Source organism: Formica exsecta, unplaced genomic scaffold, assembly GCF_003651465.1.
Source record: "Formica exsecta isolate Colony F162 unplaced genomic scaffold, ASM365146v1 scaffold201, whole genome shotgun sequence".
Lineage (NCBI taxonomy): Eukaryota > Metazoa > Arthropoda > Insecta > Hymenoptera > Formicidae > Formica > Formica exsecta.
Window position 1 is genome coordinate 1,252,646 of NW_021849308.1, and position 13,747 is coordinate 1,266,392.

Sequence of the window (13,747 nt, forward strand, 5' to 3'; positions counted from 1 at the left end):
CTCGCGCGCAATTAACGATACGGCTTGATTGGCCGCGGATGAGCAAACATGTTGCGCCATTGCCATCACTTTAGATAGTCGTAAGTAAATGTGAACAGACAATAATGAACGAAGGTTGCAAGATTAGTATATTAGTCATTGAGAAAAAGATATATATTATATCCATATACATCCATATACACACACATATAGAGTACATCGGAAATCGTAACGTAATCAAAATGGAGATGTGATTTCTTGTGCAAAAATAAGTTGAAAATGTGGAATAAAATTCTTTCGCATAAGCTTTGTTATCGAGAAGATTAATTCTCTTTAAAAGCTGGAAAATTTATAACATAATATTGTTTTAAGCTTAAATGACTTTTAACGATCTTCTGTCATATGCTGTCGGATATCTCGATGGCTATTAATACATAAATAAAAAAAGTATATTTCACGTTTAGTAAAACAATTTAAAATAATTTAAGTTATATATTGCAAGGAGAGTAGTTATGTACATAATATATCAAGATCACTTATTTTTTTCAATAGAATATTATATCTTTTTATAGATATCTTTCTGATAATTATTGTCGAAATAAATTCGATAATCGAATTTTTGCTTTGCGTGTTTGCGATCTTGATCAAATCTGCTTTAAAATTTTTTTATTTACCTAACAAACTCGATTTTACGAGAGCCATCTCGCAAAGTCTCAATTTTTATATCTATTAATTGTCAAAATACGTCTCTCTCATTTAAAATGCAGATAATTGCTTTAGTGCACAATTATCATTATTTTAAGTTGTTTGTTTAATGTTTAAATGGAATGTTGTATTTTTTATTTGTGTTAAAATAGTCGTTATCGAGAGGATACATATATGACATAAGGTTATTAGAGATCATTTAAGCTTAAAAAACATAAATATATTTAATTTAATTAATTTTCCAATTTTCTCAAAAATAAAGTACAAGAAATACGACGTACAAAAAATTTATTCTACATCTTTGACTTATTTTTGCATGAGAAATCATCTCTATTTTGGTCGCACTATAATTTCCGATACATTCTGTATATATATATGTATATACATATATATCTGCGAGGGGAGAGGAACATGAAACATATCTTATTTTAATTCTAAAGATGCCAAAAATCTTGGAAAATTGATCGCCTCCATGAAAAAAGTAGAATTGCGTGCAATAATATAAAATCACTATCAAAATGTGTAATTATTTGATAAATAGTTATAGACAAATAGTTTTCTTTATAGATGATTGTTACTAATACATACAATCAAAAATAACATTATATTGTTAGTATTGAACAACGTTAGTTCGTGTGTTCGCGAAAAGTTCCTTTCCTCGACCTACCATTAGAATATTTCTCGATCGTGCGTACGGCTAAGAATAGTCAAAAATACTGCAATCGACGTGCAGGTGCTATTTTATGCATTGTAGTCTAAAATTTGAAAACTTATTGTACGAGAATGATTCATTCTCAGCTTTTCCGTCTTTCGGTACACGAAACGATCGAGATATGATGTCGAATCCAAAGACTTTGTTACTATTTCATTGCCAAATATATTGTGTTACCGTTACGTTTGATATAATTTTGATTTTATTATTAACGGCTATATATCGAGATGTATTTTGCATTGTGCGTCTGTAAAGCGAAGACCGTATGTACAAGCGGCGCATATTTATGCGTGTGACGCACCTTAATGTATTAACATGAGCGCGAGCGTATGGCGCATGCAGTTTGACTTGCGTTTTCAAATTTATTCGGAAGATCGAAATCTCTACGCTTTAGCTCGTGCGAATGCAAATGAGGATCGAAGTGCATTTTGAATATAGATCGAGGTCAAAGAAGAGCCGTCTCGAATAGTTAATGGGAGACGCGTTGCTTCCCACATTTTTTAACTTGACGAAGCTTATACTCTTCGATGACTTTAAACTATGTGGTGCCAAAGCGAATAAACAACGCTCGCGAAAATGATAGTGGTCCATATTATCTACGTTTTTCTGCGAATTTTATTGTTCAACGTTTTTTTTTCCCACGAAAATACATTATCATTACAATCATATGTTTCTTTTCTCTCGTGCTTTTATAATCAACATTGATAAAATTAGAATATCATTATTTTTCTTTAGTGCCATAAACAATAGTCATATTTATATATGTATATTGTACGATGAGAGAAGACAATTTGAATAAACATGTTTCTTTACTCGCTTGTCTCCTTTAAAGTTAATCAATATGATTTTTGTAAATATTATTCCACAATTACATAAACAGCGACAACTGTTTAATTTTCACATTTCTTTATCAAGTGAGAAATAAAATGTATATTATATCTCAAAGAGTATATCTAATACGTATAATATTAAAAAATATATGTTTAAAAATATATAGCAAACTTATATGTATTAATGTAAATATATTTTTACTTAAGCATATATCACATATGTTATATTAATTATTATGAGTTATGAGATTTACATACGTGATCGAAAATTTATATGAAATCAATAGTATCATTCGGCATTGCTTTCTTGAGCTTCATATGACCAATAAAATATAAACAATTGTCTCATGTCCACTTGTAAGCCAGTGATACTTAAACTCTGAAATAATTTTTGGATATTTAAAAATTCATATATTTCTCTATTAAAATATTATATCATTTTGTTATTATTTTTAAACATTTATATTCAGTATAAAACTTACCGATGTGAAAATATCGTATTTAAATCCTATCTCATTCTTATTTAGGAACACTCTGGACACTTGTTTCTGTAATCCCAAAATCTGGACTTTTCCAAGAATCACTTCTTCATTAAAAGAGCCATCCACTTTTGTGTTCACTAAGTTGGATTTATTTGCAGTGAAAGATAACCACAAATATTCCTTCTTTTTTATGGAATCTGCAGATTAAAAAGAAATAATTAGAAAGATCAATAAGATATATAGAGCTCCATTTAATTGTACAATATATAAAATAACTTTTACATACCTATACTATCACCATCATCCCAATACAGTTCTCCTTCAGCATTGCCAGCTTCGTTTAATGCTACTATCAATTCAAAATAATTTTTTCTGCTCTCTGTAGTCGTTGCACTCGGTTTCTGTGCTGGAAGTATCGAGCCTCCACGAATCAATAATGGTATTTTATCGATTGGAGCAGGTAGTGTATAATGTTTTCCAATGGAAAAGAAGAAATGAAGACTATAATAATCATACCATAGGCCACGTGGTATATAAACAGCTATATTAGTTTTATTCTGTAAAATATAAATAATAACGATTAACAAAATATCAAAGCGTCTTATATGTAATAAAGTAAATAATTAAATAAAGATTGAGAGCGTACTTCTTCAAGAACTGGATTGATCATAAGCGCACTTCCCCAAAGAAATTGTGTATCAATGCCGTAAGTCTGTCGATCATCGGTGAACCTATATCGTGTATATATCATTAGTATAATGTGAAATATATATGAGACAAGACACCGATACATACTCAATAAATAACGGACGTGCCACTGTTTCGCCGAACTTATGTGCTCTAAAGAATAAAGTATACAAATATGGTAAAAGTCGATAACGTATTTTGAGAGCATTCTTTGTCGATTGTACAACCAAATCGCCCATAGCAACTGGATCCTGCTCCTGTATATAACACATTTATACATTATGTAGAAAATATTTCAATAATTTTATTATTAATTCATATTTTGACATTCTCTTACAATTGTTTCATCGGAATTATGATTTCGAGAAAATGGATAGAAAGCACCAAGTTGCATCCAGCGATTGCACAACGCTGTAGTTGTGTTTCCATCAAAACCGCAAATGTCAGCGCCCACCATTGGGATTTGATAGAAATTGAGTGACAAAATGGCTGGAATGCTCATTCTTAAGTCATGCCTAATAAAACAAGCTCTTTAATTAGTAAATAAATAAAGAATACAATTATATAGTAAATTATATTTATATTATGAAATTACCATGATGAATAAACATCACCCGTCCAATGGCCTGCGTAATGACCATGCCCTACCCATGTCGAACGTGATATTATAAATGGTCTCTTCTGTCTGATTTTCCTGAGGGCACTGCACATAGTTTAAAACAATACATTTTTAAATAAAATAAGTTCTCTTTATAAAATTTGGAAGAAGATTAGGTGAATTGTATTTCTATTTACTAATTTGTTGCAATTGCTTGACTCGTTCCATAAGTATTGTGAAGATCATAATGAGATCCCAAATAATGTTTTGCACTCATGCACAAAGTCTTTGTAGCGAGCAAACCGCCGACCACATTGGGTAAATATTCGGGATAATCCAGATGATTATACATACAGCCATTTTTATAACCATTATAGAAGTTAGATGGTTCATTCATATCCTTAATACATAATTAGAATAATTTTTGAGTAATCACGTAATTTTTAAACATATCAAAAAAATTTTTTTAAACCAGCCGAAACTTACGATCCATGCGCCGTCGTACGCAAAACTATCGTGCATGTTGCCCATCATATTTGCATAGTACTCCATTGTTTTAGGATTAGTAAAATCGGGCCATACCGTGGAAACAAAATTCCAGACTTTGCCAACGAAAGGTTTATACGTTATATCGTCTTTTACGAATATATCCTGTTTTATTCCTTCATCGTAAGGTAAATAAGAACCATTTTCTTCGGAAGCGGATATACCGGCATCTATTAAAGGGATGTAATGCATTCCTACCTGAAATAGAAGAAATTGCTGTGATGTATTTGCGACTCTCGCAGATTGTGTAATAATCTTTTATGAATATTGTATATCAATATATTATACCGAATGAATTTCTTCTATAAATTTGGGCAAATCTTTGAATTTCTCTTTATTATATGTAAAGTCATTGTTTTTGTCCATATAATCCAAATCATTCCATTGGGTATCCTATAAATATAACAAATACAATATTTACAATGATTTATAATTTGCTTGCATATCTTAAAGTATGTTTTATAAACAATAGCATGTGTTTGTAAAGTAGTAAATATTACAAATGGAATTCCAGCTGCTCTCGTTCTATTCCATACTGCTTTAGTTTTTTCCAAGGTTCCATATCCAAATCTGATTAATATATAAAATATTGTTAACTATCATACATCAAATACATTATTTTTTAGTAATATAGTACCTGCATAAGTGGAAACCAAGAGACCAATAAGGTGGCATGAATGGTTTGCCCACGATCTCAGAATATTGTTTCACAACATCAGCTGGAGTTGGCCCCAAGAAAAAGTAGATATCAAAAATGCCACCAATCGCCCTAAACGTTATAGCCGGTGTAGGCTGCAATATCACATCTAAAAGATATGAAATAATTAAATTATGTCAAAATAATGAGACATTATATAATATTCTATCCTTATTATAAAGAAAACATACCCATAGCATTACTGTTTAAAAATAAAACTCCATGAGCCATTCCAGAATCCTCAACAACAATATAAAATGGATGAGATCCGTACAAATTTGCCTAATTAAAAAGAAATAAAGTAAATATTACTTATAATATATAGTATATCAATTCATTTGTATGTAGAATAAAATTGAGCATACATTTTCTGTCGGTGGTTGATCTTTGTTGAATAAAGTAAATGATTGCCAATTAGTATTTAATTTTAAGCTTGATCTGTGCTCGCCAATACCATAAATATTGCTTGTTGGTAGCAATGTGGTTATTTGCAGAAATTGGTCAGCAAATATGAAACCTCCAATCCCAATGGAATTAAATCTGCATATAGAATATATTATAAAATAATGCTATTAAATATATTCATATTTTGTTTAGCACATTAAAATTATGTCACTTGATCACTCTGTGCAAACTTTTATTAAAATTTTATAGATATTAGTCTCTAAATATACAACATAAATAATATATACTTACAATGTTGTGCCGTCACTGACTCTATCAACTTTAAAACCAGATTTTACATTATCGCTTTTAAATTGATATGTTGTGTTGGTAATTTTGGATAAAAATGGCTTTGGGTCTGATCTAATTGGCCATGGTGGTTCATATCGCTTTTTCAAGGGATCATATATCTAAAAATTAAAGATATTCTATAATTATTTTCTTATTACATTATAATGTGATATAAAAGCAAAATATTTTATAAACATTTATTATTACCTTTACACGCAGGACTGAACTGTCTATGCTTGTAGCCTCTATCTTTACAAGAGGCACATCGTTTTTATATATAGATTTTTTCTCTTGCTTGAGAAAGCCTAAGAAATTACTATCATCTTTACTCTGGTTAATATACTTATACAAATTCCATTCCTCAGGATAATAACAATAGGGAATAGCTAGTGGCACATGTCCTGCAATTTTGTTTTTATTAAGAGGATTCCAACAACATCCCCTGTTTGTACAGGAAAGCTGCGATGCTCCGTCCTCTGGATGACAATCAAAGCGTAATATTTCAGGAACATTGGTGCATTGCTTCAAACACATAAATGATATAATAAATAAATAGAATATATATAATATATAATAATTAATATTATTTTTCTCCTCCTTTTTCTATAACAAAAAAATTATTTATTTTTACTTACTTGAATATTATTAAAAGTGTTTTGTTCAAATAGATTTTCTTTCATTATTTTATAATCATACTTTTGTTGTTCAATGTTTGTATCAAAAGTATCCACTAATATATGCTGGTATTTTGTCTTTGTAGTATTGTTAGGTATAAAAATTGTAAACTGTATGTTTATGCTGTAGTCATTCATGGTGGTGAGCACCAAATTTGTAATCATAGATAAAATTAGGAAACTGAGATGATATAGAAATAAAGCCATGATACACACAAAACATAATATTATCATTATTCGTTTTATTCTTATACTATTCGCATTATTATCAGTCTCATTATTATTATTCTCAAGATCATTTGCTTCTTCTCTTTCGTGATTTCTTCTTAATGGTTTGTAAGATCCTTTGTTTGACATCATAACTACACAATTATCAATTTCTGTCACAATATTGTTTGAGTAATCTTTAATCACTGTATTATACTCTGATTGTTTAGGGGCATTGTGCCCACTTGCTGCTACATGAACCATTTTCAATCAAATCATATGTCAAACTGCCACAACTTTTAACTAGTTAAGTCTGAAAATAATAAAGATATATTAAAGACATTTTATATAAGATGAATGCACTTGTATACAAAATAATTATTAATGAATCACACACACACACACATACATTTACAAAAAATTAGTAAACATCTTATCATCTTAACAATATACGCATTTTTACACAAGAAATATATTTTTAGATTTGTTTCTATGATGAGAAATATATTACAAACATATATAAAAGTGTTGCTTATACAGTATTAAATCATAACCTCTTATCTATTGTATAATCTATTGGAATTATACTATACGAATACGTATTATAATTTCTATAAAAGATATTTCGCATTGTATATATGTTGCACAGAACTTACATTAAAATATTATTTTCGGACAGAGAACTCCGCGTTCCAAACCGTTCGACGAGCTCTTATAACACATAATGCGCATCTGTGTGCATCATGTGTCATTCACATATTGACTCATCATACGTTATTTCATGTATTATTCGTTTGTATTTCTTTCTTGTATTATCGGAAATTCTAATACATTTACAATTTTTTAATAAAGTAGAATAGAAAGTATGATTATTCCAGTCGCTTTTTTGTCACCAGCACTATGTATTCGCACGTCAAATTTGAATTTGACAACCGAAACTGCTCAATTCAGAATAGGTCCGATATGTTATCAGCATTTACATTATAGTCGACTTGAAATTCCTCATAGCGCTTATCGAATTCTCGTTTTATCACTGTCAATATGATAAGTAGAGGATGTTACAAACAGTTATTTTAACCAACATGTAACAAAGCAGAGAAATTGGATATTTATATATATACTAATACATTACTACATTATTGAATCTGTGAATCACGATAATCGAAGCGATAAAGCGCAAAGTTTTACAGGAAAAGTTGCATTACAATAGATTCAAAGTTTTTGTTATAAATTTTAATCAGCAACATATTGATACATTTACATATAGATTTTTGTACAAAAAATGTATTTACATATTTTGTATGTAATTATTAGGACAGTTCTCTTTTTCCTCTTCACATTTTTGAACAATACCTGAAAACAAAGTCACATTTTTTTTTATGTCTTGTGTAAAAAGAAGTTAGATGATATTTTACACAATATGTTAAAGCCTTACGTTTGCAAATTTTGTTTAAAGCATTAATGGTTGGTGAATCCGACATTTCTGTCAAAAAATTTTTACCCTCATCACAACATCTGGCTAGCAATGGGTCCAAAGGTATTGAGCCTAAGAATTCTACATTCAATTCCTTTGACATTGCTTGTGCACCACCTGTCGAAGCTGGGAATATTTCTGCAGTATTCTGCATACAAAGACGTTTTTCATTAATTACATGTTTATATCTTTTTTTTGTTGGTATTGTCTTCAAATCTTATTATCCTTACCTTGCATTTAGGACATACAAAGATACTCATGTTCTCAATTACACCTAAGATTGGAATGTTTACTTTTCTACAAAAATCTATTTCCTTCCTGACATCTAAAAGAGCAACCTGTGGTGGTGTCGTAATGATTATAGCACCCGTAATGCCGGTATCTTTGAGGTAAGATGTGGCTGACAAGTGCTCGTCCGATGTACCAGGCGGTGTATCCAGTATAAGATAATCTAAAGTACCCCAGTCGACTTCCGACAAAAATTGCCTGATCATACCTGAATGTATGCAAATTCATATACGATAAAAAAAAATCGAACTAATATAATAAAAATCATAAAAAAGATGAAATTTTAAACACAAACAATACCATTCTTCTTTGGTCCTCTCCATATAACAGCATCATTAGGACTGCTAAGCAAAAATCCAATTGACATCAATGACAAGTTATCCTCAATATACTAAAAACAAATAATAATATTCAATATTAAATAATAGTTTTTTATGCATAATATTCTAGTTTCAACGAGTTTACTTACTACAGGCGACCATCCTGATCCACTCTGATGAACTTGTTCACCAAGTACTCCAAGTACTCTTGGTTGTGATGGTCCACAAATGTCGATGTCCAATACTCCAATCTAGCACATAAAACACGATGAAAGATTCAAAATTTAATATAATTTAAAATATAACATTTCAATATATTACATATATAAATTAATTAATATTTTTCAGCACTTATTTATTGATGTATGTTTTATTTATCTTGATTTAAAATATTGAAAAATAATGAGGACACTGAAACTTTGGTAATCAATAAGGGACTGGCACAAGTTGATACGACATACATATAGGTATCAGTTGACTATAGATATTCTCTGTCTGAGGTTATTTCCTAGCAAACTAACTGGTGGCATTCACTATGTTACAATGTACATTGAAAATCATATGGATGTACTTGGAATGGGCAGAAGGGTGAGTTGTTTTACCAACTTGTTTCTTAATCTTGCCATAAGATATGTTATTTATGTGCTAATGAAATATGACATTTATGTTAGGATTTATTTTTATGATATAAGATAAATAGATAAATTCAATGTAAGATATAAGAAATTAATTTTATTATTTTTCTCCTCCTTTTTCTATAACAAAAAAATTATTTATTTTTACTTACTTGAATATTATTAAAAGTGTTTTGTTCAAATAGATTTTCTTTCATTATTTTATAATCATACTTTTGTTGTTCAATGTTTGTATCAAAAGTATCCACTAATATATGCTGGTATTTTGTCTTTGTAGCATTGTTAGGTATAAAAATTGTAAACTGTATGTTTATGCTGTAGTCATTCATGGTGGTGAGCACCAAATTTGTAATCATAGATAAAATTAGGAAACTGAGATGATATAGAAATAAAGCCATGATACACACAAAACATAATATTATCATTATTCGTTTTATTCTTATACTATTCGCATTATTATCAGTCTCATTATTATTATTCTCAAGATCATTTGCTTCTTCTCTTTCGTGATTTCTTCTTAATGGTTTGTAAGATCCTTTGTTTGACATCATAACTACACAATTATCAATTTCTGTCACAATATTGTTTGAGTAATCTTTAACCACTGTATTATACTCTGATTGTTTAGGGGCATTGTGCCCACTTGCTGCTACATGAACCATTTTCAATCAAATCATATGTCAAACTGCCACAACTTTTAACTAGTTAAGTCTGAAAATAATAAAGATATATTAAAGACATTTTATATAAGATGAATGCACTTGTATACAAAATAATTATTAATGAATCACACACACACACACATACATTTACAAAAAATTAGTAAACATCTTATCATCTTAACAATATACGCATTTTTACACAAGAAATATATTTTTAGATTTGTTTCTATGATGAGAAATATATTACAAACATATATAAAAGTGTTGCTTATACAGTATTAAATCATAACCTCTTATCTATTGTATAATCTATTGGAATTATACTATACGAATACGTATTATAATTTCTATAAAAGATATTTCGCATTGTATATATGTTGCACAGAACTTACATTAAAATATTATTTTCGGACAGAGAACTCCGCGTTCCAAACCGTTCGACGAGCTCTTATAACACATAATGCGCATCTGTGTGCATCATGTGTCATTCACATATTGACTCATCATACGTTATTTCATGTATTATTCGTTTGTATTTCTTTCTTGTATTATCGGAAATTCTAATACATTTACAATTTTTTAATAAAGTAGAATAGAAAGTATGATTATTCCAGTCGCTTTTTTGTCACCAGCACTATGTATTCGCACGTCAAATTTGAATTTGACAACCGAAACTGCTCAATTCAGAATAGGTCCGATATGTTATCAGCATTTACATTATAGTCGACTTGAAATTCCTCATAGCGCTTATCGAATTCTCGTTTTATCACTGTCAATATGATAAGTAGAGGATGTTACAAACAGTTATTTTAACCAACATGTAACAAAGCAGAGAAATTGGATATTTATATATATACTAATACATTACTACATTATTGAATCTGTGAATCACGATAATCGAAGCGATAAAGCGCAAAGTTTTACAGGAAAAGTTGCATTACAATAGATTCAAAGTTTTTGTTATAAATTTTAATCAGCAACATATTGATACATTTACATATAGATTTTTGTACAAAAAATGTATTTACATATTTTGTATGTAATTATTAGGACAGTTCTCTTTTTCCTCTTCACATTTTTGAACAATACCTGAAAACAAAGTCACATTTTTTTTTATGTCTTGTGTAAAAAGAAGTTAGATGATATTTTACACAATATGTTAAAGCCTTACGTTTGCAAATTTTGTTTAAAGCATTAATGGTTGGTGAATCCGACATTTCTGTCAAAAAATTTTTACCCTCATCACAACATCTGGCTAGCAATGGGTCCAAAGGTATTGAGCCTAAGAATTCTACATTCAATTCCTTTGACATTGCTTGTGCACCACCTGTCGAAGCTGGGAATATTTCTGCAGTATTCTGCATACAAAGACGTTTTTCATTAATTACATGTTTATATCTTTTTTTTGTTGGTATTGTCTTCAAATCTTATTATCCTTACCTTGCATTTAGGACATACAAAGATACTCATGTTCTCAATTACACCTAAGATTGGAATGTTTACTTTTCTACAAAAATCTATTTCCTTCCTGACATCTAAAAGAGCAACCTGTGGTGGTGTCGTAATGATTATAGCACCCGTAATGCCGGTATCTTTGAGGTAAGATGTGGCTGACAAGTGCTCGTCCGATGTACCAGGCGGTGTATCCAGTATAAGATAATCTAAAGTACCCCAGTCGACTTCCGACAAAAATTGCCTGATCATACCTGAATGTATGCAAATTCATATACAATAAAAAAAAATCGAACTAATATAATAAAAATCATAAAAAAGATGAAATTTTAAACACAAACAATACCATTCTTCTTTGGTCCTCTCCATATAACAGCATCATTAGGACTGCTAAGCAAAAATCCAATTGACATCAATGACAAGTTATCCTCAATATACTAAAAACAAATAATAATATTCAATATTAAATAATAGTTTTTTATGCATAATATTCTAGTTTCAACGAGTTTACTTACTACAGGCGACCATCCTGATCCACTCTGATGAACTTGTTCACCAAGTACTCCAAGTACTCTTGGTTGTGATGGTCCACAAATGTCGATGTCCAATACTCCAATCTAGCACATAAAACACGATGAAAGATTCAAAATTTAATATAATTTAAAATATAACATTTCAATATATTACATACATAAATTAATTAATATTTTTCAGTACTTATTTATTGATGTATGTTTTATTTATCTTGATTTAAAATATTGAAAAATAATGAGGACACTGAAACTTTGGTAATCAATAAGGGACTGGCACAAGTTGATACGACATACATATAGGTATCAGTTGACTATAGATATTCTCTGTCTGAGGTTATTTCCTAGCAAACTAACTGGTGGCATTCACTATGTTACAATGTACATTGAAAATCATATGGATGTACTTGGAATGGGCAGAAGGGTGAGTTGTTTTACCAACTTGTTTCTTAATCTTGCCATAAGATATGTTATTTATGTGCTAATGAAATATGACATTTATGTTAGGATTTATTTTTATGATATAAGATAAATAGATAAATTCAATGTAAGATATAAGAAATTAATTTTTTATATCCTTGATGAAAAACATGTTTCAAGTATATATATCACTTTAGTAATTATGATTAGTTATAACTGAAGATAAAACTTACATTTCTATCAGAATTATTTGCCGCAAGGCATCTGGATATCAATGATGTCACAGTACTTTTGCCAACTCCTCCTTTGCCTGAAAGCACTAATAGTTTATTCCGCACTGAGGACAATCTTTCTTTCACAAGCGCTATGCCAGGATCTGGTTGTCTGGTAGTTCCAGAGGAGCACAATGATTGATTTGGACATCCTGCACAAGCTGAAGCTTTGCCAGCATTCTCACTTTGAGTCCCAGGACAGTCTGAAAATATATTTCATATTCTTGAGCATTGCAAATAATAAAAATAATTTGGTGGACCAAATATAATTTGCACATGCGATAACATTACATTTTATTTAATCACACATAATATACTTCTTAGTAATGTAAAAAGCTCTTAAAAAAGAAAAGTATTAAAATTGTAATATATATGAAAATATTATATATACAAGAGAAAGATGTATAAATATTGTTACATCCTAACCTTAAATCTTCTGACATTTGACATATTATAGATATAATGTAAAGTAAATGACATATTATAATGATGATGTAATCTTAACAAATGTTAAATTACTTCTAACTATTTTAATGTATTTTTAAAATTGACTGATATCAAAGAGTGTATATTTACGTTCGGGAGCTTCGCTAGGTACATCTGCCATGTTAGTTCTCTCTTTAAAACTCTACTAAAAAAATACATAATGTATATGAAATGAAAAAAATATCTCTTTTTTTTTATATCAATTTTGTAGAGAATTTAATTTAACTCCACTACTATTTTTTGTTTTGTTTTAAAGGAATTTTTCTTATGAATGATTAGCTCGAATTTTTCTTAATAAAACCTATTAATAAAAAATGCGACAAAATGATTATGCTTTCTGCATAAATAATAATCAT

The 13,747-nt window shown here is 29.5% G+C and overlaps 3 protein-coding genes across 4 annotated transcripts; all 3 read right to left on the reverse strand.

Moving 5' to 3' along the window:
- Positions 1-1,993: 1,993 nt before the first annotated feature.
- Positions 1,994-10,843, reverse strand: LOC115234617 (lysosomal alpha-glucosidase-like). Of its 2 annotated transcripts, none has more exons than XM_029805814.1 (18): positions 10,624-10,843; positions 9,722-10,280; positions 6,179-6,493; positions 5,933-6,090; positions 5,602-5,776; positions 5,428-5,518; positions 5,177-5,345; positions 5,040-5,109; positions 4,828-4,932; positions 4,480-4,737; positions 4,191-4,393; positions 3,991-4,098; positions 3,733-3,910; positions 3,504-3,652; positions 3,355-3,439; positions 2,995-3,265; positions 2,709-2,905; positions 1,994-2,605 (listed from the first exon to the last, which is right to left on the reverse strand). In XM_029805814.1, the coding sequence occupies exons 2-18, from the start codon at positions 10,229-10,231 to the stop codon at positions 2,516-2,518; spliced, it is 3,132 nt and encodes a 1,043-aa protein (XP_029661674.1). In that variant the 5' UTR covers positions 10,232-10,280; positions 10,624-10,843; the 3' UTR covers positions 1,994-2,515. The 2 variants fall into 2 exon arrangements, with proteins under 2 accessions (XP_029661674.1, XP_029661673.1); XM_029805813.1 differs by lacking the exons at positions 9,722-10,280; positions 10,624-10,843 and adding exons at positions 6,607-7,165; positions 7,509-7,728.
- LOC115234621 (cytosolic Fe-S cluster assembly factor NUBP1 homolog) lies at positions 8,070-9,237 on the reverse strand. The gene is made up of 5 exons (XM_029805820.1): positions 9,084-9,237; positions 8,915-9,005; positions 8,557-8,822; positions 8,288-8,474; positions 8,070-8,205 (listed from the first exon to the last, which is right to left on the reverse strand). Exons 2-5 carry the CDS (start codon positions 8,979-8,981, stop codon positions 8,141-8,143), a joined length of 585 nt encoding a protein of 194 aa, XP_029661680.1. The 5' UTR covers positions 8,982-9,005; positions 9,084-9,237; the 3' UTR covers positions 8,070-8,140.
- A 341-nt stretch (positions 10,844-11,184) lies between the features above and the next one.
- LOC115234619 (cytosolic Fe-S cluster assembly factor NUBP1 homolog) lies at positions 11,185-13,633 on the reverse strand. The gene is made up of 7 exons (XM_029805817.1): positions 13,482-13,633; positions 12,867-13,108; positions 12,199-12,300; positions 12,030-12,120; positions 11,672-11,937; positions 11,403-11,589; positions 11,185-11,320 (listed from the first exon to the last, which is right to left on the reverse strand). Exons 1-7 carry the CDS (start codon positions 13,510-13,512, stop codon positions 11,256-11,258), a joined length of 984 nt encoding a protein of 327 aa, XP_029661677.1. The 5' UTR covers positions 13,513-13,633; the 3' UTR covers positions 11,185-11,255.
- Between the last annotated feature and the right edge of the window lie 114 nt (positions 13,634-13,747).